General features: G+C 41.5%; 1 protein-coding gene across 13 annotated transcripts in view; it reads right to left on the bottom strand.

The window, feature by feature from the left end:
• Nucleotides 1-21,166, bottom strand: part of LOC311433862 (uncharacterized protein) — a 443,722-nt gene extending 422,556 nt beyond the window's left edge. For 8 of the 13 annotated variants that reach the window (XR_014690994.1, XR_014690995.1, XR_014690996.1 and 5 more), the window contains exons 1-2: nt 21,096-21,166; nt 20,024-20,119 (exon numbers count right to left, since the gene is read on the bottom strand). Coding sequence is in view for 5 of the 13 variants with exons in the window: in XM_084513514.1 (XP_084369640.1) it covers nt 20,024-20,119; nt 21,096-21,120 (121 nt within the window). In the remaining 8 variants the exon portion in view is untranslated. The other 5 variants (XR_014690997.1, XR_014690998.1, XR_014690999.1 and 2 more) reach the window with 5 other exon arrangements.
• Between the last annotated feature and the right edge of the window lie 5,841 nt (nt 21,167-27,007).

Raw genomic sequence — 27,007 nt, 5'->3', positions numbered from 1 at the left:
TACCCTAGTGCTTCTTATAGTCCCAGAGCGCTCACAGTTCCAGTCCATAGAAGGACCATAATATATTAGTCAGAAAGATTCAGGAATCCACTCACAGGGAAAACCATTCCCTATGGTCTATTTTGTTAGGCAGGAGGGGGGGAAAAAAAGCAGTTGTCTCACAACAGGCAAATATGGGGAAAATGATCATCTTCTGCTTCTCATCTCTTAAAATATTATTATATCAGCCATCTTTTTGGTGTGGTTCATAATTCCTTATGATCAGAGAGAGACAGTTTCCATCTACACAAACCAATCCAGTAACATTGTAAGATTTTATGACTGTGCAGATATTCCCTTATTCTGTAAAGATAAATAACGACAACAATCTTTCTGACCCATTTCTTGGTGCGAAACTCACTGAGCAATAATCCTTCCTCAACAGTCTTTTGCATGACAATCACGGGAAAAATTGATTTACTTTTATGCAGGTCCCTAATGATGATGAGTTTCAGAGTGTTTGCTTCATTTTACTGCTCTTTGAGTCCAGCTGAACAGTTCAACCTCCACATATCCATTGAGGATAGCTTCCCTACCAGACGTGCTATGTTAACAGCAGATTACTTGGTGGAGAGAGTTTTCTTTTTCTTCAGGTTTTTCCCTGAGCATAATGCAATCTTTAAATAATGTTATTTAGGTACTCTGTGATGTTGATAATGCAAGAACTTTCTCTAGAAGATAAATCAACTTGCAGACGTAAATACCTGCCTGCTAAGTGACCAGGATTAAGGCGTGCTGAGTTTGCCTACTGTCTTCATCAGGCAGCACAGCAGTTTTTCTGGCTCAGTCTGAAGGACCTACCCTTTGTTTTATTCCATCAACATCCTTACTAGTCTGGCCATGAATAAAAGACTGTGACATTACCATACAAAATGCTTGTCCCCAAGTCATAACACATGCACCCTTTCATAACACATTTCTTTTATTACTTGAGAGAGTTGTTAGCACCCAATAGCTCTTGAGTTATGCCACCTTGGCTGACAAGGCTAAACTCACTTTATTGCAGAAAATGCAGTATAAACAAAAATATATTCTCCAACAATTATAATACCAAATTCAGGGCCATGTAAGGGCCATTTTGTAGCATTTTCATTTATCTCTTTCAGACCACGCTTTCCAGCTTTACTTACAAATAAAATGAGATTAGACTTAAGGGATCAAAGAGAACCTTGCTGCTGGACAGATGTAGGCTAATTGGCAATGCCTTGACCCCCACAGGGGTCTGCAGTCAGCATGGTATATAAAGAGCTATTATAGTTAATGGGTTAGTTCTAATTGCACCTTGTTTCCCTCAACACCGCACTAAAAATATGCCCTGTGGAGACAGAATGTGCTGCTTGGTCATTCACACAAGACTTGGGCACTCGAACAAACTTACATAGTGCTTACAGCAGGAATTAAGACATCAGTCGTGTGCTTTAGAACTAAGACAGTAAACACAAGGAAGGGAGAACATTACAAAGCACCTGACTTTGCTTCTTCTAAACTTTTGCCTTCAGAGATGCCACAGATTTCTTAGTCGAATCGTCCTTCACACAGCCTATTACTTCCCCTTTATCTCTTTGCTCCTGAAGATTATTCCTTTCCAGAAATGTTGCATTACAAAAGAAAAATATTCATAAGATTTTACATGCCAACATCTTTACTTATATTCATTGCATATTTAAGTCCTATCTGATACAAAATCCATCACAAACCAGAGTACAGCCACTAACCACAGAAGAACTGAAAACCACTCTCCTTCCGATCACACCAGTCACCACTAAAGCTGCTTGAATCTCTTCCTGGGTCGTGAAGTACCAGACACCAGGAGAAACAGCATTTTTCAGGCTGAACCATTACGTTCATCTTGAGAAGGACTCCTTTACACCTTGAAGATGTCAGTGAAATATTACAAGAGCAGAACCAAGAGGCCAGGTTTTATCCCTAGCACAATAAGGCCACATCTCATGCAATTTTCAGCCTCAGAGTACCAGCCTTTCTGCAGGTGCAGAGCTGATCTATTTCTGTTGTACCTTTTCCGTGTGCAGCTTTCTTTTTAAGATAAAATGAACCCAAAGCATATTTCTGACAGCTTTATCAGCTCTACAGCAACTTTCAGGAACCAGAAAGAATGCTGGCAAACACGAGGTATTCATAAACACAGGGTTAGCAGCAAGACTCAGCCTTTAAAATTAAAATTTTCAGGCTATTGGTGATATACTAGAGCACTTTGCACAGATTTCAGATGCAGTACATACTTTCTTATGCAACAAAGCAAGATAAGCAGCTAATGATCCAATGACTACCAAAAATAAAAACACCTGGAAATGCAAAGAAAAACAAGAAATAAGAATTCATTCTACCAAATATATCTTCTCACCTTTTGAGGATGCATGCAAACTACTTGAATTAGTAGGGCTGTGAGGAAGGTAGTGAGATTAAAATAGATTAGCTTCTTCAATTTGAAGAAAAATACTGAGGGTTGCAAGACTTAGAGCTTGCCTCTAATCTTCTGTGGAAGTTAAGATACCATAAAGCACAGCTTCCCCAGAAAATATCCTGCCATTGTGACTGTGCTAGATGCCCTACGTTTGAATACACAGCAACTGGACTGTTCAGTCCACTTGCTTCGGTGGCTAGAAGAACACATCTATTTCATGCAGTCTCCATGTATACTTCCTTTCACCAGAAAAGTGCCACATTTCCCTACAACTATCAGTTTGCACTTCAGGCCAAAACCCATTGTAAATAGCTCAAACCCAGAAGACAATACTGACACTGAATTTGAAATCTGGTAACTAAGGTCTTGCCATGAGCCCATCCATCTTAGTGATCAAGAGACACTGCCTACCAGTTTCTCTGTGGGTGGCTGTGAGACAGTATAGGACAGTGATAAAACAAGTTATTCTCATTCCTTAGGCTTATTTCTGCCATGGTTTCAAGAGCACAAAGCAACCATCCTCTTGGACTCTTCATTAGAGGAGAGCTGACACTTATGTCACTGTTCAAATCCTACAGGGCTTTTCCTTTCCTTCTCCCTACAATAAAGATGAGAAGAATACCATGAGATTCTGTAAAATGAGGACAGAACTTTCTTCCCATCTGGTTAATTTAGAGTAGATGCATTCCTTTGCGGTTTAACCCCTATGAGCTGCCCTGTATCATATTGGGAGATCAAGTCCAAAACTGAGGGCTGAGAATCGTATATAACAGCTCAACATCCTGTAAAACCCACAACAAAGCCATTCAAGGACATCCCTGTGAACACTGGTGGTGTTTGCTCCTTCTGAAGCCTCAGTTACTGAAGTGGTAACGTACCAGGAAATCCCAGACTGAGAACACCCAGTCACTATCCTGAACTGTGATAAACCCCAGGGACCTTCCCCAGCACTTCTGATGGAGCAGGGACTAATTGCAAAACAACCACCACACTTGGACACCGTGCAAGCAAGCATTCCATCAGTACCAGGCTCCATTTGGAGGAACAGGTCCTAAGAAAAGAACTCACCCAATAAAACACTGACACATAAAACACACCAGTTAAATCTGTCTAATTCACGCACTCCCAAACACCTCCCAGGAAGGCTGCTGATTTTGGGCTTAGGCTTTGCATTTTAAGAACTTACAGCTCAAAAAAAAAGGTTAGTCTACTCTTACTTTGTAACTCAAGGACCAGCTTCACAGATCAGAATCATTTTTATATTTAAAAAAAAAAAAAAAAAAATGTACATTTAGCCTGACAACCTAGATATTAAGTTTCACTGCTGTGGAATTTCAGATGACTGAATGAAAGTCTCCCAGATCAGGCAATGCAGGAGCTTATGGGCCCTGTCAAAGCCACAAATTTAACATCTCCAATTCCAGCCTAAAGTATCAAAAGGGCACTGGAAGACAGCATGCTTACTGAGCAACCCATTTTCTTACTCATCACACTAGGTCACTCTTAACAAGTAAAAGATGAAGCAGAATGGACATAATCAGCATGGCATCTTGCCTTTTAAAACATGCAAACTGGTAACGCAGTACTGGAAGAATAGTGTGGCAAATCCTCATACGAAATCATGAACTGGACTTCAGTAATAGCCTTGCTTAATGACCTCTTTAATACTAATCATATTTCTCATCAAGAAGGTTTGATTTTGTTTATTCATTTAAATCATAAATCAAAGACCAAATCAGGTGACAGCAGCTCTGGAGATGTTGTGGCCTCTTGCTCCAGCCTCTCTCTCCTGGCTCCCACTTTGGAATACAAAAGCTCATGAGAGCAGTTTGTGTTCCAGTTAAATATCAACTGCAATTATTCGAGACAGTGTTCTGGGAGGTTAGCACATGCAACTTCTCCAGTTATCTTCTTTATTTTCTGTTCATGGCTCCTGTGGAAGAGCCATGAATATCACGCAGATGTGGTAAAATCTCTCGAGGAGTACATTAGCACAAGATCTGGGGTTTTACATCATTTCCCGATCCCAAACCTTCCTTAAAGAGTTGACACCTGAGCTGATATAAACACATTTAGAGGGCAGATATCTCTTTCTTATTATCTCTTAAGACCAGACAGAAACAAGATATACAAGGATATGCAGAGATACACACAAGATCACTCCCCGTGTTTGCAGATAAAACTCCAGAATAGTAACACCACAGCTAAATTCGGCCCATAGTCTCCACATACAGCAATGAATCTTTTTTACACTATTATTCCTTTCAAGGCTTTATTTCATTGTTGGTATTCAGGCTTGTAAATCAGTCCAGAATAAGTCTTGTGGGTGGGGAGAAGTGATCAATACAAAACAGAATGTTCATCTTGCCTTCAGAGCTACCTGGAGAGGGAAGGGGTTGTTGCTGGCCATGCAGGTATTTCACTGAGCTGAAGAAATCCTCTGCAAGCCTCTGACTTCACAACCTGCCTCACCTTGCCACTTCAAAGGAACTTATTTGGCACACCATAAAATGTTGATTTTTCCAGGTGTTTCCTTAGAGGGAAGACATGACTGCTCTTAAAAGAGGGAGGAAAAAAAAAATCTCAGGCTCTAAATTGTAACCTTTTTTTTTTTTTTTTAAAGCAAGCAGGGGGTGTGAGTGGGTGTGACTTACAATTAGGCAAAGCCATAGTCACAGATAGCTGTCCTCCACCATACTAAAACCCTAATATTCACACCAAGCAATAAATGACAGAGTCTTTTGGACTCAGAAGCCTATAATGAAACAGAAGCATGCTGCCTTTTTTCTCACAGCCTCAAGGATTAGAGTGGATTCCTAACAAATCTGGCATTACGCTCTCAGCTGCGCTTCCTTGTTCTCCTGTTATGGCACACCAGGCTCAGAAAGCACGTGGATACAAGATGAGCCTTCCCCATACAACTCCACCCCAAAGCAAAGAGTGTTTTATGCCCTTGCTGCCTCCTAAGCAGATGGCAGCTGCCGGCTGGCAGAGGTGTACTGGCTGAAGGACAGCTGGAGCTTCATCCCTCTGTCCCATCTCCCTGCCCCAGCTGGGAAGAAGCACGTGCTTCAAAATCACCTTCAAAATAGTCAGGTTTCAAACAGATCTCTCCCAAGAGCACTTTAGTGTCCATAATATCCCATTCCACTAACATGCAGACAGTTCTCCCTTGGAAGGTGTTTGACATGAAGCAGAAGTAGCTCAGGTGGACTTTCAGCTGTAGATCCTTAGCATGGCTTCTTTGGGACTGCGTTTGGAAAAATAAGTCATGTCCAATTTCTACTGTTATTCCTTCTTTCAAAAGAAATAATCCCTCCTCAGAATGCTGCTCTTTAGAATTTAAGGCTGACATAGCAGGAGGAAGCACACACAAAAATTAAGTTGGAGAGAAGACAAAAGTACACAGGAGGGAGAGAGGGAGAGAAAGAAGAGTGAAATAGCATGCGAATCAGCTGCTTGATTATGTTTCTGGAGAAACTGCCCTAGTAAGCACAGCAAAGCTACGCTACCTATTTGTATCTTATCACATCCATGTCAGCATTGCCTAATTTATTGTGTACTTGAATAGCCACATTTCTATTAGTCTCCGCTCCACACTATCAACGTTGCTTACAAAATGCAAGTTGTTCCATTTCTCCCATGCATCAGCACCACCAATAGCCAGAAAAGAGAAAAAATCTGATTCTGGAGCAAGCAGGGAGACTACCAATTGACACAGCAGAACAAAGACAGCTTGAGTTCATTTTATTGCCTTTCAAGACAAAACAACAAATCTGATTTTGTTATTCATCTGGACTACATGGCAGGGATGTCACTAAGGAAATACAACTGAACACTACAGGACACTATCTTATCCTACTGAGTTTTTCCAGAAGGAACTGAAATGAATTGTACTTGCAAAGAGCACAAGCACTACAGTCTGGAAAAGGCTTCAGGACCAGAGGATCCACTCCTATTTACCTTGCACAGCACAGCAGCAGACATTTTGGATGCCTATGCAAAGCAGAATCAGGCCTTGAAGGAAATACCACATTGTCAGAAGCCAGACAGAGAGAGAAAAGGGAAGGGAAGAGGAAATTTAATCTCATTTCCACCGCAGACTTCTACACATTAGAGCATAGCTCAAATGCTGCATGTGCATGATGGCTCAGATGATCACAGGGGACCTGGCAGGGAGAAGGAGGACAAAGACCTAGCCCTCACAAGGTGGCCTTCTTCCACCAGTCACAAGACAATGACATTGATTAAAAATACAACAGCTGAAGTTCTTTATTTATCCCTAGAAGAGATTTCACATTGCCTCCAAGCCATTCATTTTCCATTCCGCTTAGTTACCAAGATTCCCCTAAATTCAATAGAAACACCCAGTAGGTGCTCTCTCAAGTAAGTCCTGGGCACGTTTTTTCTTCTGCAAACTCTTAAGAGGAACTGGAAGACTGATTTTGGGGTCAAGGCTCTACAGAAGAGCCTGGTCTTTGCATCTAGCTCCTGAGCAACCTAGATATGCAAAGGGAAACAGCCTTCAAAAACCTGGTCCTGCATTTCTTCAGCACTCAAAACCCTCCATAATCCTTGAGGCATGAGCTCCACAACTCCTGCCTGACTTTAAGAATATAGAGGGACTACAGCATTGGTTTGTTTTGTTTTGTTTCCCTCTTCTACTGAGCTGAACAAACTGTTCGGTATAATCACCCTCCAGAGGTTCCTTGCTGGTGGTCATTATCATCTTTTAACATTGTACTGAACCTTCTGATGTCCCCAGACAACTGCAAAGTCACATTAGCTTCATTTTATGTATCGAGCGCTGAGGCAAAGATGCTTACCTCGACACAAGCAGGGAGTCTGATAGAAGCAGCCAAGGTACAACGCAAATCTCTTGACACCTACCCAGACGCTGCTCCTTTCGATAACCACAAACTAATCCTTCTTCATTACAGAGCCACGGAGAAAACAAAATGCCACAACACATCTAAACCTCTATTGAGAGAGAGGACGAAGACCCCTGTGGTTTACCGTAGAATAGCAATTACGCCTCCTTTCCATGGTCCACTTGCAAGAAACCACTTCTGCAGCCAATTTAATGTCTCAAATTTACCTCTGCATTTAATCAATCACAAAAGACCAGATCATGCTGGGACAATCAGATGATGTTATCACTGCTAATGAGCACTAAGGAACTAAACACAGTTTTAAGTAGGTATAAATGAAAGCGATGGAAACTGTATGTGTTCACTTAGCAGTGATGAACAGTTGTACAGCCTTCCCTCAGAGGCAGGCACCCGTGTCCAGGAATGACAACACTGATATCAGCAGGTGCTCTGAACATGAGGATCTCCTGGGGTCAGCTCAGCCATCCCTCCAAATTAGGAGAAGTATCACTGCTGCCAGTGCAGGCACACTGTTGTAAAACCTATATAAGCAAAATCAAAGCGTGGCTACTAGGGCTGCCCCAAAATCAAAGTTCAGTGAGAAGGCAGGAAGGTACACAGCTCTAACCCTGCCACTTTCCCACACAACGCTGCCCAAGCAAGTACATGCTCAGCAACGGGTAACAGAATGGTGTCACACAGCATCCCCTTCACTGCATCCACAGTCAGTGACAGAGAGCCCCAAAGGCACCACCAATCTGCCTTTGCCACAGTAGGTTGTGTCTGTAGTACCAGTGGAGTCATTGCCCAGCTACAAAACTGAAGGACAGCCAACACATCCTAAGGTATTCTCCCAGAAAACCCACAGGTAACCATGCCCCTCTCACATGAGGCAGTACAGGAGGAACCTTTCCACTGAGAAAGCAAGGACAATTGTGGTCCTCTTTCTACCAAAAGGAAACCATGACACAGAGATCACACAATCATTCAGATTGGAAAAGCCCTCTAAGACCATCTGATCCAACCTTTAATGTAGCATTGCCAAGTCCACCACTAAGCCACGTCACTAAGTTCCATATCCACATGGTTTCTGAAGACCTCCAGAGATGAAGCAATCAATCCAGTTAGAATCCACAGAGATTCTTTGGAAGATCACAAAGCTGAAAAACTATTTTCTTTGTCCCTTCTAATACCTTAAATTAAAAGCCCCTGAGTGGCAGCTTTCAAGGAGGGGAGGAAAAATAAAAATAAACAGAAGAAATAAAAAGAGACCTGGTGTCTGTGTCAATTAATGACTATTACTTCTCTTTCTGAATTGACCAGAAGGAAAATCTTGCTTACAAGAATCTATGCTATGTCCTTCTCACTCTACAAGGCAACGCACTTCCTTAATATATGAAAACGTCCTCTCTCCTCCTACGATCTCACAGACCAAAGGGAAATGCATCATTTGATGTAAATCTTCAGAAGGAAACACAAACAGTCCCTGTGGAGAGATAACCTCTTCTTCTATCTGCTTCTGTCAAGTTTGACTCATGACAGAATTATGACCCCAAAATAACATTTTAATAAGTGTTTACATGCTACTGCTCCCCAAAGACTAGGCTGATAAAATTCTTCCTCAGAACTAATTACGCTTCAAGACAAGGCTGCCCTCGGTGGATGCAGCAGTGAAACAGGACAGAGCTGGAGCTTTAGCAAGTGCGGGGCTCCTCCTTGTGGATGTCTCTGCAAAACCGTGCGTTCTGCACCGATTTCCATGAAAAGACAAAAGAAAGCGAAGTCGTGCATCAATAATCCTGGAATTTCCACTGCCTACAGTGGTTATACTACAAAGATGCAAATGCAGAATGTCTCCCCTCTTTCTCCGTAGAGCTGAAGATCAGAGCACTGGAAAGGTAACACAGCAGCAGCCATTTGACATTACCATCGTGTTCTATACAGAACGAGACCATACCTTGTCTTCTCATGTGTAGAAGCGAAAGGAGAAAACACGTGGATGGCTGCCACACATACCTGAAGATTTGTGTAGGAGATACAACAGTCTTGGCAGCCTGCATTCCACCCTGCATCTTTCAGACCAATTTCTGTCTGGAGAAACCAGACCACAGGAGCAGCGTGAAAATGAATGGAGATTTTAAACCTTTCCCTTTTAATCTATTTTTAAAATAAATAAATAAATGGAAGAAGAAAAGTCTTCTGCTGGCAGAGCTTTTCAGCTTGGCAGAGATGTGAAGAAAGATTAAGTCCAGTAGGAGAATCAAGAAATAGGTAGTGTTCAGTTTCTGAAATCCCCATATCAAGAGTCAGTTGATAGTTATTATTAAACATATATATTTACATTCATAAACTTTATATATTATTAAACATAGCTATTATTAAACATTCCCAGAACAATCCTGCAAACAGCAAGTGTCTCAAGCACAGCCCCATTTTGAGCTATCCAACATGCAATCCCTTCCAAAGCAGATTCACAGAGCAGTCCACAGTTGCATGATAATTCACTAGAACACCAAATATTTCAGTTTCATGTGTTTGAGGAATGAAGAGAGGTGACAAGATCTGTCCTCAACACTTGATCAGGACATACAACCCCCGAAGAAGAACAGTCAGGTTTCTCTGTAGTGCACTATGTCTCAGAAGTTCATTTAGACCTTCCTGCTCCAATAGCAAATAACATTTTCTAGCCAGAATGTATGCCTAATTCACATCCAATTTGCTCTTTTACTAAAATGACCCTTTAGCTTCTCTCTTCCCTTCTCCCCCTGCCACTGTCTCCCTAAACACTCAGTTTCATTTCCCTAGTTAAACAAGAAAAGTTGTCTTAGTCTTCTCTTGTACATCCTGGGGCTGCATTAACACCTGGTTTAGCCTGAGTTTATCTTCCTTAAAGACAGGGTGACCAGAAGTATATACAGCATCAGAGATGAGCATCCACAGAGCATTAACCCTCTTCTGTCTCTAGTGGAAATATCTTATCAGAAACATTCTACACTTACTTTTGCCCCCATGATCTGATGGTTACTTATATCCTGATGTATATACATGGTCTTCTCCCTGTCCATAATTTCCAACTTGCAAAAGAAATTCTTGTGCAATATGGTGAATCTGGAACAAACAGCTCCGTGTCTTTGGAGTCGGTGTCCTCATGAAATTTACCGAAATCATCATTTTACAGTATTCATTTGCTACTGGTGAGCCTTCAGCCTTCATATTATATTTAAAGGAATATCTTTCTTTAACCCACAAATGATTAATCTTGTTTGGATCTGTTATAATTAAGAAATCTATCCCTCTAATACTGTATTTTTACACTTCAAAGAGATTACGTCCTCATCTCTGGAAACAGCCAAGGCAGGAGCTGAAGATACCCACTACCCTGAGAAATATCAGGGAGGAAAAACTCAGGGAGGGACTTCTGGCCCCACTAAGTTCCCTTCTGGCACAACCGGTGATGCTCAGGAACCTCTGACCCAAACCTCCCAGAACTCCATGACAAGATCTCAGTGCACACTCTGTCTCTAATCCCTCCAGCCCACACCTTCCAGGGAATCCACATCGCTCTGCTTTTGGCACAAGGCTTGTTTACTCTGACACTTGCAATAAGTACATTGCATTATCACATGAGAGTGTGAGTCGGAAGCATGCAATGCTCAGGTTCAGATTGTTTACTTCTACAGAACCTGGAAAACACTCTGCTCTAAAAAGGTCACGTTAAAAAAAAAATAATAATAATCACCCTTTGTTCTACCACCACAGTGGACAAAACTGTGGCAGTGCATAAGGAAACTTTCTCAAACCAAGCTCAGGGCTGTCAGGTGTCATTACAACTTCAAATGCATATTTTAGCTACAAAACAGAGCAATAATAGTCTTACTTAAATAGCAATCTAAAAGGATCTTTATTCAAAACGCAGCCCATTGCCTGAGGAGCAGTAAGTATAGCAGAACTTGCCACTGATTTTTGTTGGTGCAGAATGGCCTGTCCTTAAACTACCCGAGAAAGCCCAACAGGAGGTCTCTAAACAGTTACCCAATTTCTGCGATCGGCTGCGCAAGCTGCAGCAGGCTGATGGAAATCTTCCACCCCGGCTGAATAACCTGAGTGAAAAAGACCATTTCATCTGCTGATGATAGCGACAAGGCAAACAATTTCCTTTCAAACAAGATGGTACGGTGCCTTTCAGCTATGTAACGTTGCCATCTAGTGACCATCTTTAGATATAACACACCAGGGCACCCACCGCTCTTCAAGTCTCCCGGCCCCGTCCGGATTCACCTGCAAACCTCACACCTGCAGCCCTGCCCCGACTGACAGAAGTCAAATCAATTTGTACCAGGCAATGTTGGAGGGATACCTCTTCTGTATCTGTCATATACACACATATATATATATACACACATATATATGTATATGTATATATGTTCAGAGCAAATAGATACAAGCCAAATGCTGGCTTCCAGTCTGCTGATGTAAACAGGTTATTCTCCTTAAGTTAAATGGCGTTGTGTAAAGAGAGGGATAATAGGCAACATCAGCTGGAAGTCAAAAGTGAAACTACCAGATACCAGAAAAGTGAATATTTTCACTCTTTCCATATTCAGATTTGAAAACTCAGCAAATAATCATTTTTAAATCATTAATAACTTTGGCTAAAAAGCATTTTTCAATGACCAGAATAATACAGATATCTGAGACATGGGGGCAGAGACAACAATAAGCATCAATCCCCCCATCCACATCCAAAAAAAATACCAAGTGGAGAAAAAATAGCCAGGGAAAAGCTTTTAAGTATAAGAGCACATCAGAATCCACTCATTGAGAAGAGCTTTGAAATATCCAGCAGTGCCAGCACTGGGAAGCCTGAGTGGCAATATTTGTGCAGTACTGGCTGTGTACCCAAGTCGCAGGATATCTTGAGAGGCATATAATGACAATATTTACCCTGCAGTCTGACTGCGTCTGACTCAGATGGTGGGAGTTTGGGAGACCCCAGATGGGCCTCTCCAAAAATTTACTGCTAATCTAAACCTCTGCTGTGCCTGGGCAGACAGCAAGCACAAGTAGCTTCACAGGGAAAAAACAAAAAAGGAGTCACTGACCTACGTACTGCCCCTCTGCCAAACCCTAGGTTGCTGGCATACAGCAGCTTCTTTAAAAGAGAAAAAAAAAAAAAAAAAAAAAAAAAAACACTTCTCTCAAAACTGATTTACCATCAAAAGTAGAAGTCAGTTTCAGAGATGCATGATGGCTAGAAAATATTAATCCCTGCCGAAAATTCTTCATAGGGGTTGTTACCCTGGTGATTCTCTTCCACTTGCTACAAACCACTAAACACTGCCTAAAGATGCCAGATTCTGTTTTGTTTTCCAGGTGTACCAAGGTTTTGGAAGATCTCACTAAGAGTCAAACAAATTTAAGGAATTTCATAATTGGCTTTAATGGCAGCAGAATGTGGCCAATGCACTGTCGCTCTGCAAGTCCAAAGTATTATACTGCCTTAACTACAATGTTGAACAGAACTGAAGGAAGACCAGATTGAGTGGAAGCCACACCACAAAGCGCTGTTGAAGATGTAATGGAATTGAAAAATGCAAGTGAGAGAAAGTTAGGTAGTAAGGTTTTACTCCTGACCATTAGACATGGCTTAAAATATATGGGAAGTCAGAACTAGAAAGGCCAAATCACCAACAGAACCAGCAGCGTCAAGTCTGAGCCATCAGAATGAAAAGCCTCAAAAGGAAAGGCAGCAAGTGAGCGTAATATTACGATAATATAGATGAAACAATGAAAAGTTGTTTACCTGAAGTCTTGTTATTCTTGACTATTTGACAAGGCAATTACTGTCAGCATTCAGCACTCTCCCATGTCTTCCAGGCAATGAGGTCTAATTTTTCATCCTTTTGAGGAAGCTCATCACACCAGAATGTCAAGAATAACTAATGAGCTTTATGTAAGCACTCGGCGGAAAATCCATTTAGAGGGTCAGTTCAATGTGCATACAGCTCCTTCCATGCAAGCTTCTAATTTGTTATCCTTCCTCCCCATAACTTGAGCACTTTAGCAAGAGCGTAAGTATTCTTCAGAAATAAATACAGAGCAAAAGTAAAATAAAAATAAAAATCTGCAGAAGCAAAATGATCATCCGTCTGCCTTTTCAACAAAGAAGTAGTGAAAAACCTATAATTATCACCTGAGAAGACTCACAAAGTCAAGTACTCTGAAGATAGCACAGCAACAGCTGTGGATACTTAGGTTACTCTCTCCCTCCATTGTAAATACAAAAAACTTCTCAGGAATAATTTTAGCCAAACACAGACTATGAGCTGGTGAGTGTACTGTCTGTCCTACTGATCTGAAGAAATAAATTAATTTAGAACCGAACTTCATACCCCTTCCTCTTGGTTTTCTGCTCCACTGAATGCTGTTTTATTGGTAATGTTCAAGTTCAGCTTTTTTGTGCATTTTGGTGCCGTAAGAGAAAGCTTCAGAACACTGCCAAGTGCCATTGGCTAAGGGCTTAATCCAAAATACACAACAAAGATTGACTATATTGCTTATGGCTTGCTGTTTCCGAACACGAAGTAGAATTGGTTTTCAACTGCACTTTACTCTCAATTTACTACCTTTTTAGTTCTTGTAACTGAGTGGACTCTTCCTTTCAAGCTGATTTTTCAGACAAACCAAGTCCATATTTTGGTTTCAACACTGAATAAACTGCAACTAGAAGATAAAGAGAACCAAGCCTGCCTCCTCCCAGCTACCTATCTTACCACTAGACCACAGTCAAACACTCTCAGGACAGACCTTTAATATACCACATTCAGTAGCAACATGACCCTCCTCTAATCTGATTAAAATGAACTCAATAACACAAAATTGCATTTTGTAGGCAATCTGCTACCACAGACCCACTCCATGAGCACTTAAGAGAATCAAGCAGCCCGCAAGCCAGAGGCAGAACAACTTGATTTCTGAGCCTGAAAAGGGTTCAGACATTATTTAAAAGCCAAGTTGCTTCACTTGTCAAGGCAAGGATAACTCCTGACATGTGCACAGGGACAGTTATGACACTTGGGAAACTTCAGTCAATCAGGAATGCCCCTGTGCAGGTTAGGAGCCTTCAGGGTTTAAACACTAGTTATACAAGTGTTTTGGGGTTGTAATTTAGGATTGAAGGACCTGAATTTATGCCAAGTGCAACCTCAAGCACAAAATCTGACCTACACCTGGCCTTGTCCCTGCTGTGTCTCCATACAAAGAGCCTTGAGCTGTAACGGGGGGTTCCTAAACCCATGGGACCACTAACACAGTAACTATGGTCAAGAGCTGCAGTTGGATCACTCAGAGAGAGAGGGAACTGGAACAGCCCTCCAGCAACAGGAAAACAAAACAAGTCACATGCAGAAGTTATTAACCTACAGCTAAGTCTGCAAAACTGCATGAGTCAAAATTATTTCTCCTGCTCTAACAAGCCTGCTATGGAAATAGATTGATACAGAACCTCTGAGCCATCTTACTCTGTATCCATGGCAGTGTTCTGCAGATTTTAATGGCCATTCTACAATACCTTTTTCTTTTTGTTGTTGGCTCTGCTCAATACTTCACAGCCATTTTTGTTCTTTCTCCCTAGAGAGTTAAAAGGATTTAGTCTTTAACTCGGGAGAGAAATTAAACCTCTAATTAGACCAGGTGTGTCTAGAATTGCATCCCCAGGAAACCTAAATAATTCTACTTGCATTTTACAAATTTATAAATCATTAGAATGCAAAGCCTGTAAATAGCAATCAGTCAGAAGCTTGAAAGTGCACTGAAACACCAGGAATGAATGCATGCTTCCCACGCCAAAAACATCCCACAAAGCATTAAATTCCTGATCCAAAGCTCAGTGGAATTACTGAAAAGAGACCCATAGGGTTTTGGATCAAACCTGAAACCCTGCAGGCATACAGTGTTTAACAAGACAGAGCTGCCCTGGCTTGACAGAAGCAGCTCAGGAGCCACAGATTAGCTTACCCAATGAGTTAGAGGAGCTTCCAGAAGCCTATGTAGAGGCTTTGCCTAGAGGATAAAAGCTTTAATAAAGCTGGACCTGTTGGGCTAAGTGCCTCTGAACAAGAAACAGTCCGCCTGCAGCTCAGAGAAAATTATAGTGCAAAAGAAGAAACAATTTGCTTAAGGTCACATAACAAAGTCAGAATTACTATATATGTTGTTCAAACCCACTTCTCTTGGCTCATCTCCTAACCCAGACCATCTGCCTCCTGTATTGGAACTCTTTGCACTTATCCCAGGTCTATAGCTAGCACTAGTGCAGGGAAAGCAGGCCTTCCTGAGATGAACAGAAATTAAACTTGCTCTTTGCAAGGAAGAGAAGGCAAGCCTGGTAGCTCTCCTGAGCAGGTGTACCTGTGAAGAAAGGCTACCCACGTGCAAGTCAAAAAGCCCTCCAAAGGCAGCACCACCTGTATCCTAGCAGGTATCCTCTGCTATTAGTTGGATCCCTTGGTTGTCTAAGGGGAAAAAAAAAATAATAAAGCAAATGGCAATTACGGTTTACCCATGCTAATCTGCAAGGATGAAACCTGCTTACATTGATCTGTTAAGCATCCACCAATTTTCTCAAACATGGAACAAATGCTGGCGTGTCAGCAATTATAATAAAAAAAAAATAAAAAAAAAAAAAGCCTTTTGAGGCATTCATCAACCTGAACATCTGGTGGGGAATTCAGAAGAGTAATAGCCCATATTAAGGTTACTGTACCAGAGGTTTGAAAGGGATGCAATTTCTCTGCTGTGAGATCGACTGAAAGTTATACACGAAGCATAATTACACACAATATACACTTCCAATAGGGAATAAACTTTTATAATGTTGGCCGAGAGTGTGCATAACTTTCCCTAGGACCTGCCTTTACTCTGTTTCTTCATAAACCTTCTCCATGGGCAAATTAGCCATAACAGCTTGCAGGCATCTCAAAACATCAAAGCAAAGAAATAATAAAGAAAGGTGGCTCAGAATCACATGGTAGCTATGGACAAAGTACATGTGACTTATATTAACCAAAATGTTAAATATCGTGCAAAATGAGACTTAGATCCTACTGTTTTAGACAGATTTTGATACAGAGAAGAAAAAATATTGAGGAATATACTGTTAAAAGACAGTTTTCAGAGTCTACTTCATATTTTGCTACTAATCTGAACAAATAGCAAAATGCCTTACTAAAGACAGATTGCACATCTGAAGTCTGTAGTAGCCCTCAGCACTTCTTGAAGCAATATTCCCAAGGAGATCCACCTAACTTTAGCTGGTGGATCCTACTTCATCAATTTACCTTTTTTTTTTTTTTTTAATTGAACTCAGCATCAAGTGTAGGGCTGTGGCCATGATACAATGCTAAAGTTTCTTTCTGAGAAAAGAGCAGTGATTTCAATTTGATGAAGGGTTGCTATAAAGACTCTCAAAGCAGATATTTTCATTACCATCCATCAACTTCCATTTTAGCCACAGACATAGCGCACTGGAAGTATAGCCTCTAGTCCACCTTTCTTGTTTATTACTCACAAGAGGGGGGAACCAATTTAACCAGAAATGATGACTTCTTAAACTTTTCATAAGATAAAGTAAGACACTGGCCTTGACACCACTTGGAAAGGAAAAGAGAAGTCATTGGATACAAGTTAACATAACTTTTTATATGATCCTTCTAAATGTGACATTATAGATCCCCCACACAATGGGAAACTTACAATGGGATATATATAATCTGTACCTGTATCTCCTCAGGATACATAGATGTGTGTGAAACACCCACTTTCTAGCAAGAACCTAGCTAGGATATTCTAGTGCAATTAAAGTACACACGTTTGGAAAGTTAAGATAGCTGCAAATACAGGTGTGTCATTTTTATTTGCAAAATACATTACTTGCAATCTCTGCAGAGGCCTAAGACTGCCTCTTATTGTTTTGTCTCAAAAATAACATGGTGGGAGGTTATGGAACTGGTCCTGAATCAGCCACGCTCCACCCCAGTGGCCTGCTGAAGTCCTAGTGCAGGAGAGCTGGCTGAATAAGCACTACTGATACCTCCCATGATCTCAACCAAAAGCATTTCCAATACCAACGTTAAAGTTTCTAAATGAAACCATGTAGCTATGAAAAAAAAAAAAAAATAGATATGGGAGAAAGGAGAGGAGATCTGTAGATTTTCTGTTGCAGGCATCTTACAGTATTAGTATTGAAAATCTAATCCATTCGCTCTTATTTGGAGAAGATGGCAGAGCTCCAAGGACTGTCCACAAGGCAGCAGCATCCATGAGAGGGGCAGGCACAAGTTTTAAGACCTCCAGCAATGCCACACACTGTATGGTGGCCACAAAACGCTGGCAGAGTGTGAATGCATCCACAAGAAACGTTCAAGAAAGCATACACAAGAAGCATTACAAGCTACTTGAATCAAGGACACAACTTGACAAAGTCATGAGGCCAACAACAACGTGACACGGGCCTGTAAGAGGGTTCTGTGGCTCCTCATGGCAGGGTACCCTGAAAAAGAAAACCCATCTTTTATTTTAGTGGGTTCTTACGGACTACCTAGAAGTGGCGGACTTCGATGTGAATCCCTAATCTTAAAGCAGCTTTGAGGATTTAAGACAAAAAACATCCCAATTCAGCTTCCTACACCTTTTCACTGTACCACATATAGAGGTGTCACTCATTTTTTGAGCGGCAGACAACTGTGATAACTCTATCCTGTAATTCACCGATACAGGATACACATCACCCACTTCATCTTGCTCAGCACGGTACATACAGAGAAACAAGTCAGGTTTTGACAGCCTTTATCCTGGCAGCCCTGTACAGCCAGGCCATCAAATTAGAGCCCACAGGGGAGGTAAACAGAGGGGAAGAAGACGAGGGCTGACCCTGCAACCAAAAGGAAGTTTGCAGCCTGGCATAACCACTTAGAGAGCTCACAGAACACCACAAAAATCCATAGAAACATATTCCTATATTCCACATTTTGTCACAGATGTTTTGAAATACATAACCAAAATACTTAATGTTGTTTAATACATCACGTAATGCCAGAAGGCAAGAGCACCTCACAAAGCACTGAGGTATTTGGAAATTTCAGTGAAGATCGGAATTCAGTTACATTCAATTTCAAAAGGTCACCAAGGCTTTTACACTGCACCAGCAAATTAACTGTTCTTGGGATCTTTATCTTGTCTGAAAAAAATATATATCATTCTATACATGTGTTAAAAACAGCTTTTTGTAATCCTTGACCTTTAGCAGCACACACAAAGGCTGTATACACAAAACTACATTTGAGCCCTGAGCAATAGTTGATCTCTTAAGTCAGAAGAACAGCAAATACTTTTGCAGACCTATGAAGTACCCACATAAGCCATCCGAAGTGAAGCCCACCTGTGCTTGCCTTAAAGAAGGACAATTTGAACTATATAAACTGATAGAAACAAATAATCTGGCTTGTTTTAGTGACATAAAACCCATCTTCAGCTCATTACGCTTTTAGGGGTTAGACCAACTTTTAATCAGAACAAACTCTCTCCTGCAGGTCTTATAAATTGCCCAGATAGGGTAACCCAATCCCAGGTGTAGTCCTTTAGAGGCAATTCTTATGTTTCTGAAATAGTGTAAGAACAGGTATCTTCTGAAGATAAAGAACAGAAATGGAAGCTTCTGTCCCTGTGAACATTAAGTCTCACACAATGTTAGAGCTCCAGGACTGTAAAAAGACAGTTTCTTGATTAGATCTGCAGTCAGATGAGAGTTTGGTCCCAAATCTCAGTCTGAAATATACCATGTGCTGTGTAGGGCCTTCAGTAAATAAATAAATAGATAAAATTCAGTACAAGTCAAGCTTACTCTATGAGCAGCTAATGCAGATATGAGAATGCAGGACATGAGTTTTTGCTTCCCACTGTGGCACATATGGTGCGGAAAACCTTGCAGAAGGTGGATCTTGGCATTTCACATAAAAGGCTGGTGAGCAATGTCTTATAATAATCCAGTGAAGGAAGGAGGAATTAATTAACAATCTTCTTTGCCTCTTTTTAGTTACACTGTAGTTTCACCTGAAGGTCTTAGAAGAAAGCTGATATCCCCTGTACCAAACACTCTTCTGCTGTGGACTGACATCAGTCTGTAAACCTTGTATTCACCTCCAGGCACTCCTATTAATGTTCTGCAATGCCCCATATGAAAAATGCTTATATAAAGATACACGTTATTTTACTAAATGTCTCATTACTAAATGTTTGTCAGATCAGAGAAACAATCAGTCTAGCAATACCATGCACTGTCAGAGTGGCTCTTGAGGAACCTGAGCCCAAAACTGAAACCTAATGACTAACAGACTTTGTTAGAGGGAGTGTGGTTAAAACTCTGGATCTACATTTTCCAGCTGGTCATGCTCTCTAAAACAGGACGGACCAATTCCCAGATATAAATGTATCTGCATCTTCAGAAATTTAGCATCCAAACTTCTTTTCCAAACAGGCATCTAGTACATTACAATTCAGGTAACGTTAAATCACAGACAGAATACGGTTTTGAAATCTAATGGTATGACCTCGAATCAGTAATGCCTTGTGTGCAGAACATTCAGCATTCTTACAGGGTGTTGTGAGACACAAGAGGCATTCCAGGGCAACAAACCTTTTGCCTTCATCCTGCTCTGCAGTGCCATCACTGGGCCAGGAACAGCAGTGAGTACTTCCATCCAGGAGCACCAGAACAGCTGCAGCCCTCTGCCTGGAACAAGGGAGGCAGAGTAAAGAAGGGGAAAAGACACACTTACCTTTTAGGAGGACAGTCCAAACAGCAGTCTCCCAGAAGCCTTGGGGGTTAACCCACCTTTGAACCACAAACCCATCTGGAGGGAGTACTTTTATCATAATCTGAGCCCAAGGAGAGTGGTGGATGAAGGATAATTGACACCATGCCTAATGGACTAAACACTCTCGTAAAAACCTAAACTCTCTTATAATGCAGGAAGCTCCACGAGGTCCACAGAGGACCTGAAACTAAGCCTGCTCTCACATGCTTTTCTGAATAGGGATTGATTTAAACAAGTGTTTAAGTGCTTTTTCTTAAAGCAGGACTTTAGGTACTAGAGAAATCAATAGCAGCATTTATCAGGAGAAAATAAAGATCAGTAACTTTTGATTCAAAACGAACATTGGGGGCAAACTAGAGTTCAGAGAGCGTCCTTTTATGCATGCAGAATTTCAAATGAATCCGTAACAGAAAGTTGTGTAATATAATTAGCTAATTCTTAGCACCAATCTTTCGACACCATTGTAAATCTTAAAATCCCCCTACAGCTAAAACATTGTCAAATTTCATTAGTCATAAAGCCAAAAAATCAGTAACCTCAATGCTGGAGATAGACTGTTATTCAGCTGGTCAATAAACAGTAACTACAGCAGTTCCAGCTTTTGTTTGGGGATTAGTAGGACTGATAATGAGAAGTTTACAAGAGTAATAATCCTGCACAAATTGTTTCTTAATGTACTTCTGTGTAAAAATAGTAGTAACTGCACTAGTACATGTGTCCTGAATACATACAGTCTTGGAACAACATCTGGCTACAGTGAAAGTCTTCTGTAGTGTGAATTAATTGGTTATAAAGTGCTGATACACCTAACTTCATTTTTTTTCTTGTTTGTTTTTAAAGTATATTTTTAACTCACAGACACTGACTACCCACCCAATTTTGTTCTCTTACCTACTACCTCTTTCCTCTTCTCCATCTTGCTGCTGCCTCTAGCTGTCCCTTCCTAAGCAGCCTGTTTAAGGTGATTAACAAATCTTTAACAGCTGTAGATTGCATCTTCAGCAGGTGTTCCCTAGTAATCAGAGGCAAGGAGGGCTTGTGGCATTGAATGCGTTCCCCAGAAATAACAGTAGGAACAAAAAGAGTCTAGAAATTGAGAACTGGGATATTGGTGTTGCCAGAGATGATGAATGCCAAGATCTTCATGTAACGCCGGCATGTCTCGGAGCTCTTCTGTCCAAAACACCTTGCAGAGACAGCACACAGTAGAAATTATGCTGTGAACTAGAGATTACTGTTAGGAATGTTTTAACAATTCGTGTCCATAAAGAACAGTCCTGTCTGCCTCTGGGCCCTGCACTGGCATTTTAATTCTTGAACCACAGATGCAGTGTGTCCCAGTCTCCCCCTCATTCTAGTCAATTTATCAAGTCTTCAGAAAATACTCCTCAAATTTATGAACCTGTTTGCTTTTGTTATTCTGGACTTCTATTTCTAACAGTTACAGCCTTTTTTCTGTCTTCTTCAAGATTAATTTAACACTGCTATAGGTGTGACTGTCCCTGTGACTGGCTGGTGAAGAATGTTTTAATTACTCGTGAAGTGTCAATAAGAAAGCTATTTGTGTTTGTATTAAGTCTTTGATGTCTGGGGGTTTCAGAAGAACTGATAACAACTAGTGACTGTTATGGGATACTATGCAGGCCTCTGATATCTGGCCAGGTGGCCAAGAGATTAAGAAGAAGAAAAAAAGAAGCTGAAGGACGGCTGGGAGACAAGACCTGCAGGAGATGTTCTATAAACTTGATACGGTGCCAAAGGAGTACAAAGGGGAAGGACGAGAAAAAAACTTGGAGAGGAAGACTACGAGCCTTCAGCATGAAAGACCCCTAGAGACCCCCAGAGGAGACTGATGAGCATGCTCCAGTAGGAGGGACTGGACCCCGGGAGCTAATTATAATAACCTGGTTTTTTTTAGAAGTAGTAATGAATATGTATTAGTCTAGGAGAATAAAAATCAGCTGCTTGATGTAACTGGTGTGCGTCCTGGTGGAGCGGAGACTCCTGGTGCACCCAGCGCTGTTTGCTTACTTCTATTCTTTTAATAAATCCTATTTTTTTTATTTAAATTATTTTGAAAACTGAGCCATTTCTAACATTACCCACACGTTCTCCTTCCAGGTGCTAGCAAACAAATGACCTCTTCTCCTATATTTTCTGTGCTGCTTTAGGGGTATCCAAGCTGACAGAGTCCATGGGACAAAGCAGTAGTAATGTAATGCTACACTGCTGTCACACATGTGCCAGAATGTTTTGTTTCAGATGTGGGTAGGATACAGCATAGATAAACATCCATGAAAGTTGACAGCTCCAGGAGGACAGATGGACAAAATGTGCAAGGTTGTACAGAATTTTTTAGCAACCCTCAGCTAGGTTTTGCCACTGTTCATTTGCCAGAAACCTTTCTTTTCCAAGCTGATCCAGCCTCTCTTCTTTGCCTTTTATTTCCCAGCCGTGCTGTTGCTGGTCCTGAGGGACATCAAGGTGACAGCGACAGGGTACTGCTCTCAAGTCCAGCTTCTCTAGGAGAGAGAGACAGATGAGCTCACCCAAATAAGCTTTACTCTGAGAATATAAATTTCCAGTTAGTCAGAAGATCATATGGTTTTCATGCCCATATATTTTCAGTCTCCTGTGTCTAAGCCTGCCAAAATTAGCATGTGGACATTCTTCAGCCTCCCTGAGGACCTCTGAGCTTGCCCGCCTGCCTGATGCACACTCGTGGGATTGCTCTCCACACCAGGCACAGCACGAGGCAGAGTTCAGCAACCAATGTGCTACACACAGTCCAAGAGACACAGTAATTTCCCTCTCCTCTGCTAAAGTTCCTGCCCCTCACATCCCATCTCCCTGCAGCATGTAAATTGGCCCAGTCGATCTCATGTTCCTGCTGTCTTACCCAATTTATTTCCATCATTTTAAGCTAAGTACAAGAGGTCAGTAAGGTCCCCTTTTATCACAGGAGCCTGCAACTCGGCACTTCCATTCTGTCTTGGGAGACACGGCTTTGATCCCTCTGTCTGAAGAAGGAATTAAACTTCCAAGTAAGACCTGCCCCAGGGTTGCCTCAAAAAGAAAAGAGGGAGACACCAGCATCATCGCTCCGGTTAAACAAGCAGAAAGGTGAAGCCCCTGCTTCATTTTTGTTCTGTGGGGTGGGGAGCAGGAATGGGGATGGCAAAATGTCTGGCTCCAGGGCACCATCTAAATCCTCTGGGAACCTGAGTCTGTATTTTAGGGAAAGCAACTGTAAAGAACAAATGAGAAGTCCAGTACTTCCCTTGTGCCCTGTAAATATCGATAACACCTAAACGTCGATGGTTTCATTCCCAGGACTATTGCACTCAGGTGAGAAGTGACAGAATTACGTACAACTAAAGGTACTTTATCAGCCCTCAGGATTTCCCCTCATTCACCGTCTCTGTCCTGTAACTGTGTGAAAATCTATCAGGCTTTTTGCTTCCTCTCTGTACAGAGAAATGGCTTGTCACAATACAAACAGCGACCTGATGCTTACAGGGCACGATCACATCATGTTTTGCTGAAGGGCATTTGAAGGACTGAACTTCGCAATCAGATGGATAGAACCAAATTAATACCTGATGATAAAGCAGTGCCAGCCCCTCAATGATCTGATTCCCACAGCACAAAACCAGAGAGCAACACAAATTCCTCACCTGCTCCCCTCAATAGGAAGGGACAGGGAGCACACTCCAGTGCCTGTGGGAGAGCTCTTAAAGGTCCAACTCATCCCCTACAGAGGGATGCTGATGCCCCCACAGCAGCTGTTTCCCATCTGAGAATCTCCAAAGGAAAATACAGGTCTAAACTTTCTCCTCATTCCCAAATTAGCTGCTAATTGGAGGATTAATTTTATGCCATTCTCATGCAAACAACTTTATAGGATGAAGCAGAAAAAGATGGCTCCAAAGATGTTGAGCATGTGTCCCCATAGGATGGCTCACTCGCATTTAAGGGACCAAGAAAACAAACTCATTTTACTGAATACGTCAACAATTATTCACAGCATCAGAATGAATACAACTCAGATTATAATGGATTTCTTCACAAGAAGACTGCTGTAGTAATTACATAAGGCATTGTAAATGGGAAACAAAGTCAACTGTAAATTTCAGATGTTATTTTATGCAAATACCGCAGCTGTAGTGTTCTGAAGAATTCCATTGTGAGCTGAATTGTCCATTTCTGATGCCATGAATAAATGTGTACCAATTTATTTCTAATAACCTATTATTTATGTGCAATTTCTTTTGTTCTCTAAATGCTATGAAGCCATTTAGAGAAACCACCTACATGACAACTTACCAATTATCCATATAAAAACCCCATATTGCTTTGGATTAGGCACATGCATAATTAAATGCCAACTAACTATTATGTTCATATAAGTTAGCAAAAGTCTGCAAAACTCAGCAATACAATGTTTCATTTGATCCTAAATAACCCTTTCTAAAAGGAAGTGATTTATGTAGAGCCACCCCAGGATGCAATCAAATTGGACTCAGACTTCCCATTAAAGAGATTAGTGGCCACATGTATCAATATTTAAATATGCAACTAACAGCCACCATCTTCCGGACTACCCCAAAAAGGAGATTCATACTCTGCTCTGCTTCCACAGTGTGCCCAGTGGATGTGCATTCACCTTTGGGTGAATGTGGGGGCACGATGTGGTACTTGGCAGCATGGCTGGAGGCTGGGGAGCTTGAGCCCCGTGTACCCATGCTGCAGGCTCTGGCTGTCCTCCAGGTCATGCTGCAGAGTGTCAGCAGTGGCTTTCTGCTGCCCAGCACCTCCCAAATGCCCCCAAACAGAGATGCTGGCACTGCCAGGACACCAGCCTGCCATGCAACTTGCCCCTTGCCAGGCAGCGTGAAGAGCCCAAAGGCTTTTTCTTCTATGGATGTGAAGAAATGTAGTCAATGCAGGCATTTCAGTGAAAACAGACACAATGTGGAAAGCCTGTGACTTCATGAGAAAGAAGACAGAGATGATGCACTCCCTCCAGAGCCCACAGAACAACACACTAGCTTTTTTGGTGCAAGCCAATATGCTCTCGCCATGCAACAACGAGTCAATCAAGACAGTTTCATTGTTGGGGCCATACCTATAGCACCCCAGAGCAAACGCACGCACAAGAGCTTCTTGCCTTTGCAAGATTATAGAGCTCTTTGTCCTAACCAAGGATGTAAATAAACCACAAACGTGCCTCGGTAGATTCCTCAAGGCAAGCAACTAGAAATCCAGAACAGTTGATCTACAAGCCGAACAGCCCAGCTTGGCAAGCTGGAGTCCCCTGAGCAGTGAACAAGAGGTAAAGCACCAAGAACAAGGTTCACAGTATCCAACACACCGAAGGGGAGTGGCAGAGGGAGAACATCACCTTCAGCTAACTTTTGGAAAACACTGCAGAATTTAGCATATCTGCAAAACCACCTTCCGGCTTCCTAGAGGTACACACAGATGGGAAGCGGGAACACATAGCCTGAAAGCACCTCTTGAGCTCTGGCATCCCTTTAGGCTCCAGAGATACAAATATATATATATATATATATTTAAAAAAAAAAAAAAAAAAGAAAAAGAAAAAAAGAAAGTGACACTTCTACATGGTTGTCATTACCATGTGTAAAAAGTTATTACCTTATTTTCAGAGAGGAAAAATTCTTTTAAGCTCCTTTCTTCTCTTTAAGCTCACCTGCTGTAGCATCTCATTAGCTCCTGTGCTCGGGAAGCAAAGCCTGGCACCGGCACAGGAGACAGCAGGGTGGCCGTGTGACATGCAGAGGAGCCACCAGCAAAGAGATGTGCTGCTACACATGGGCTACAGAGGCAAAGAGCAGGGTACGGCTGTGTACAGACAGCAGAATTCATTAGCACTTGTGTCCTTGTCCCCCCTACACTGAGGGAGATGTGCTGGAAGCCACTGTATCATAAAACAGAACCTCATGTATATTTATGTAAATGAATGTAAATTTCATGCAAATTTAATCTGTGGGCAGGTAGGCAAAAGGAGCTCAATTGGCCCAAAGGGATTTCAGCCTAACTTTTCTGTTTTATTTTGTTTCAATTCATTCTGTATTTATGTTCATTCTTTTGCAATCAGATGCCATGTTTGATTTGATTTCTCTTTTTTTTCCAGATGAACTGTTCCTTACTCAATGAATGTAATTTGCCATATTGATTCTTTTGATATCCATTTTTCTTTGGTAGATCAGCATTCATCTTCACTTTTGTACTACAAAAAGGCTGCAGCAGCCTCCCTGTACCCTAGTTAACACCGTCTCTTTTCTTCTTTTTACTCTCAATGGTTTTGACAACTTTGAACTTTGAACAGGTTTCCTTCTGAAACAAACTACCATTGCTTCCATTATTGCTATTCTGGAAAGTCTGTCATGCTGGCAAATAGCTTTGTATTTACAACAGTTAATAATGATACCTATTCCACTGCATTACATAGTTGTCTTTCCATATTAATGCATTTTTCATGTCTTCCTTTGCCCTTGGGCTTTCAGCACACAATTCATTTGTGGACAAAGCACTTGTATGGCCCTATTCTGTAAACTATTTAAAACATTGTCAGTGAAAAACGCAATGAGAAAGAGCCCTGGAGGACCCATCCCACATTGCACTGAAACTTTGAAATCACTCACGTAGAAAATGTACACTCTGTCTCCTGTGCTTCAGATTGCTTATTTAAAATGGCAATAGCCAGGGCACAGGGGCCAGAGAGGCATAAAATGCCTTGCAAAAGCAATTAAATGCCACAGAGAAACTCACATTTG

This window comes from Aythya ferina (assembly GCF_964211825.1).
Source record: "Aythya ferina genome assembly, chromosome: 3".
In the NCBI taxonomy this organism is placed as follows: domain Eukaryota; kingdom Metazoa; phylum Chordata; class Aves; order Anseriformes; family Anatidae; genus Aythya; species Aythya ferina.
The sequence above is the reverse complement of the archived record's forward strand: the minus strand, read 5'-3'. Positions and strand labels throughout refer to the sequence as shown.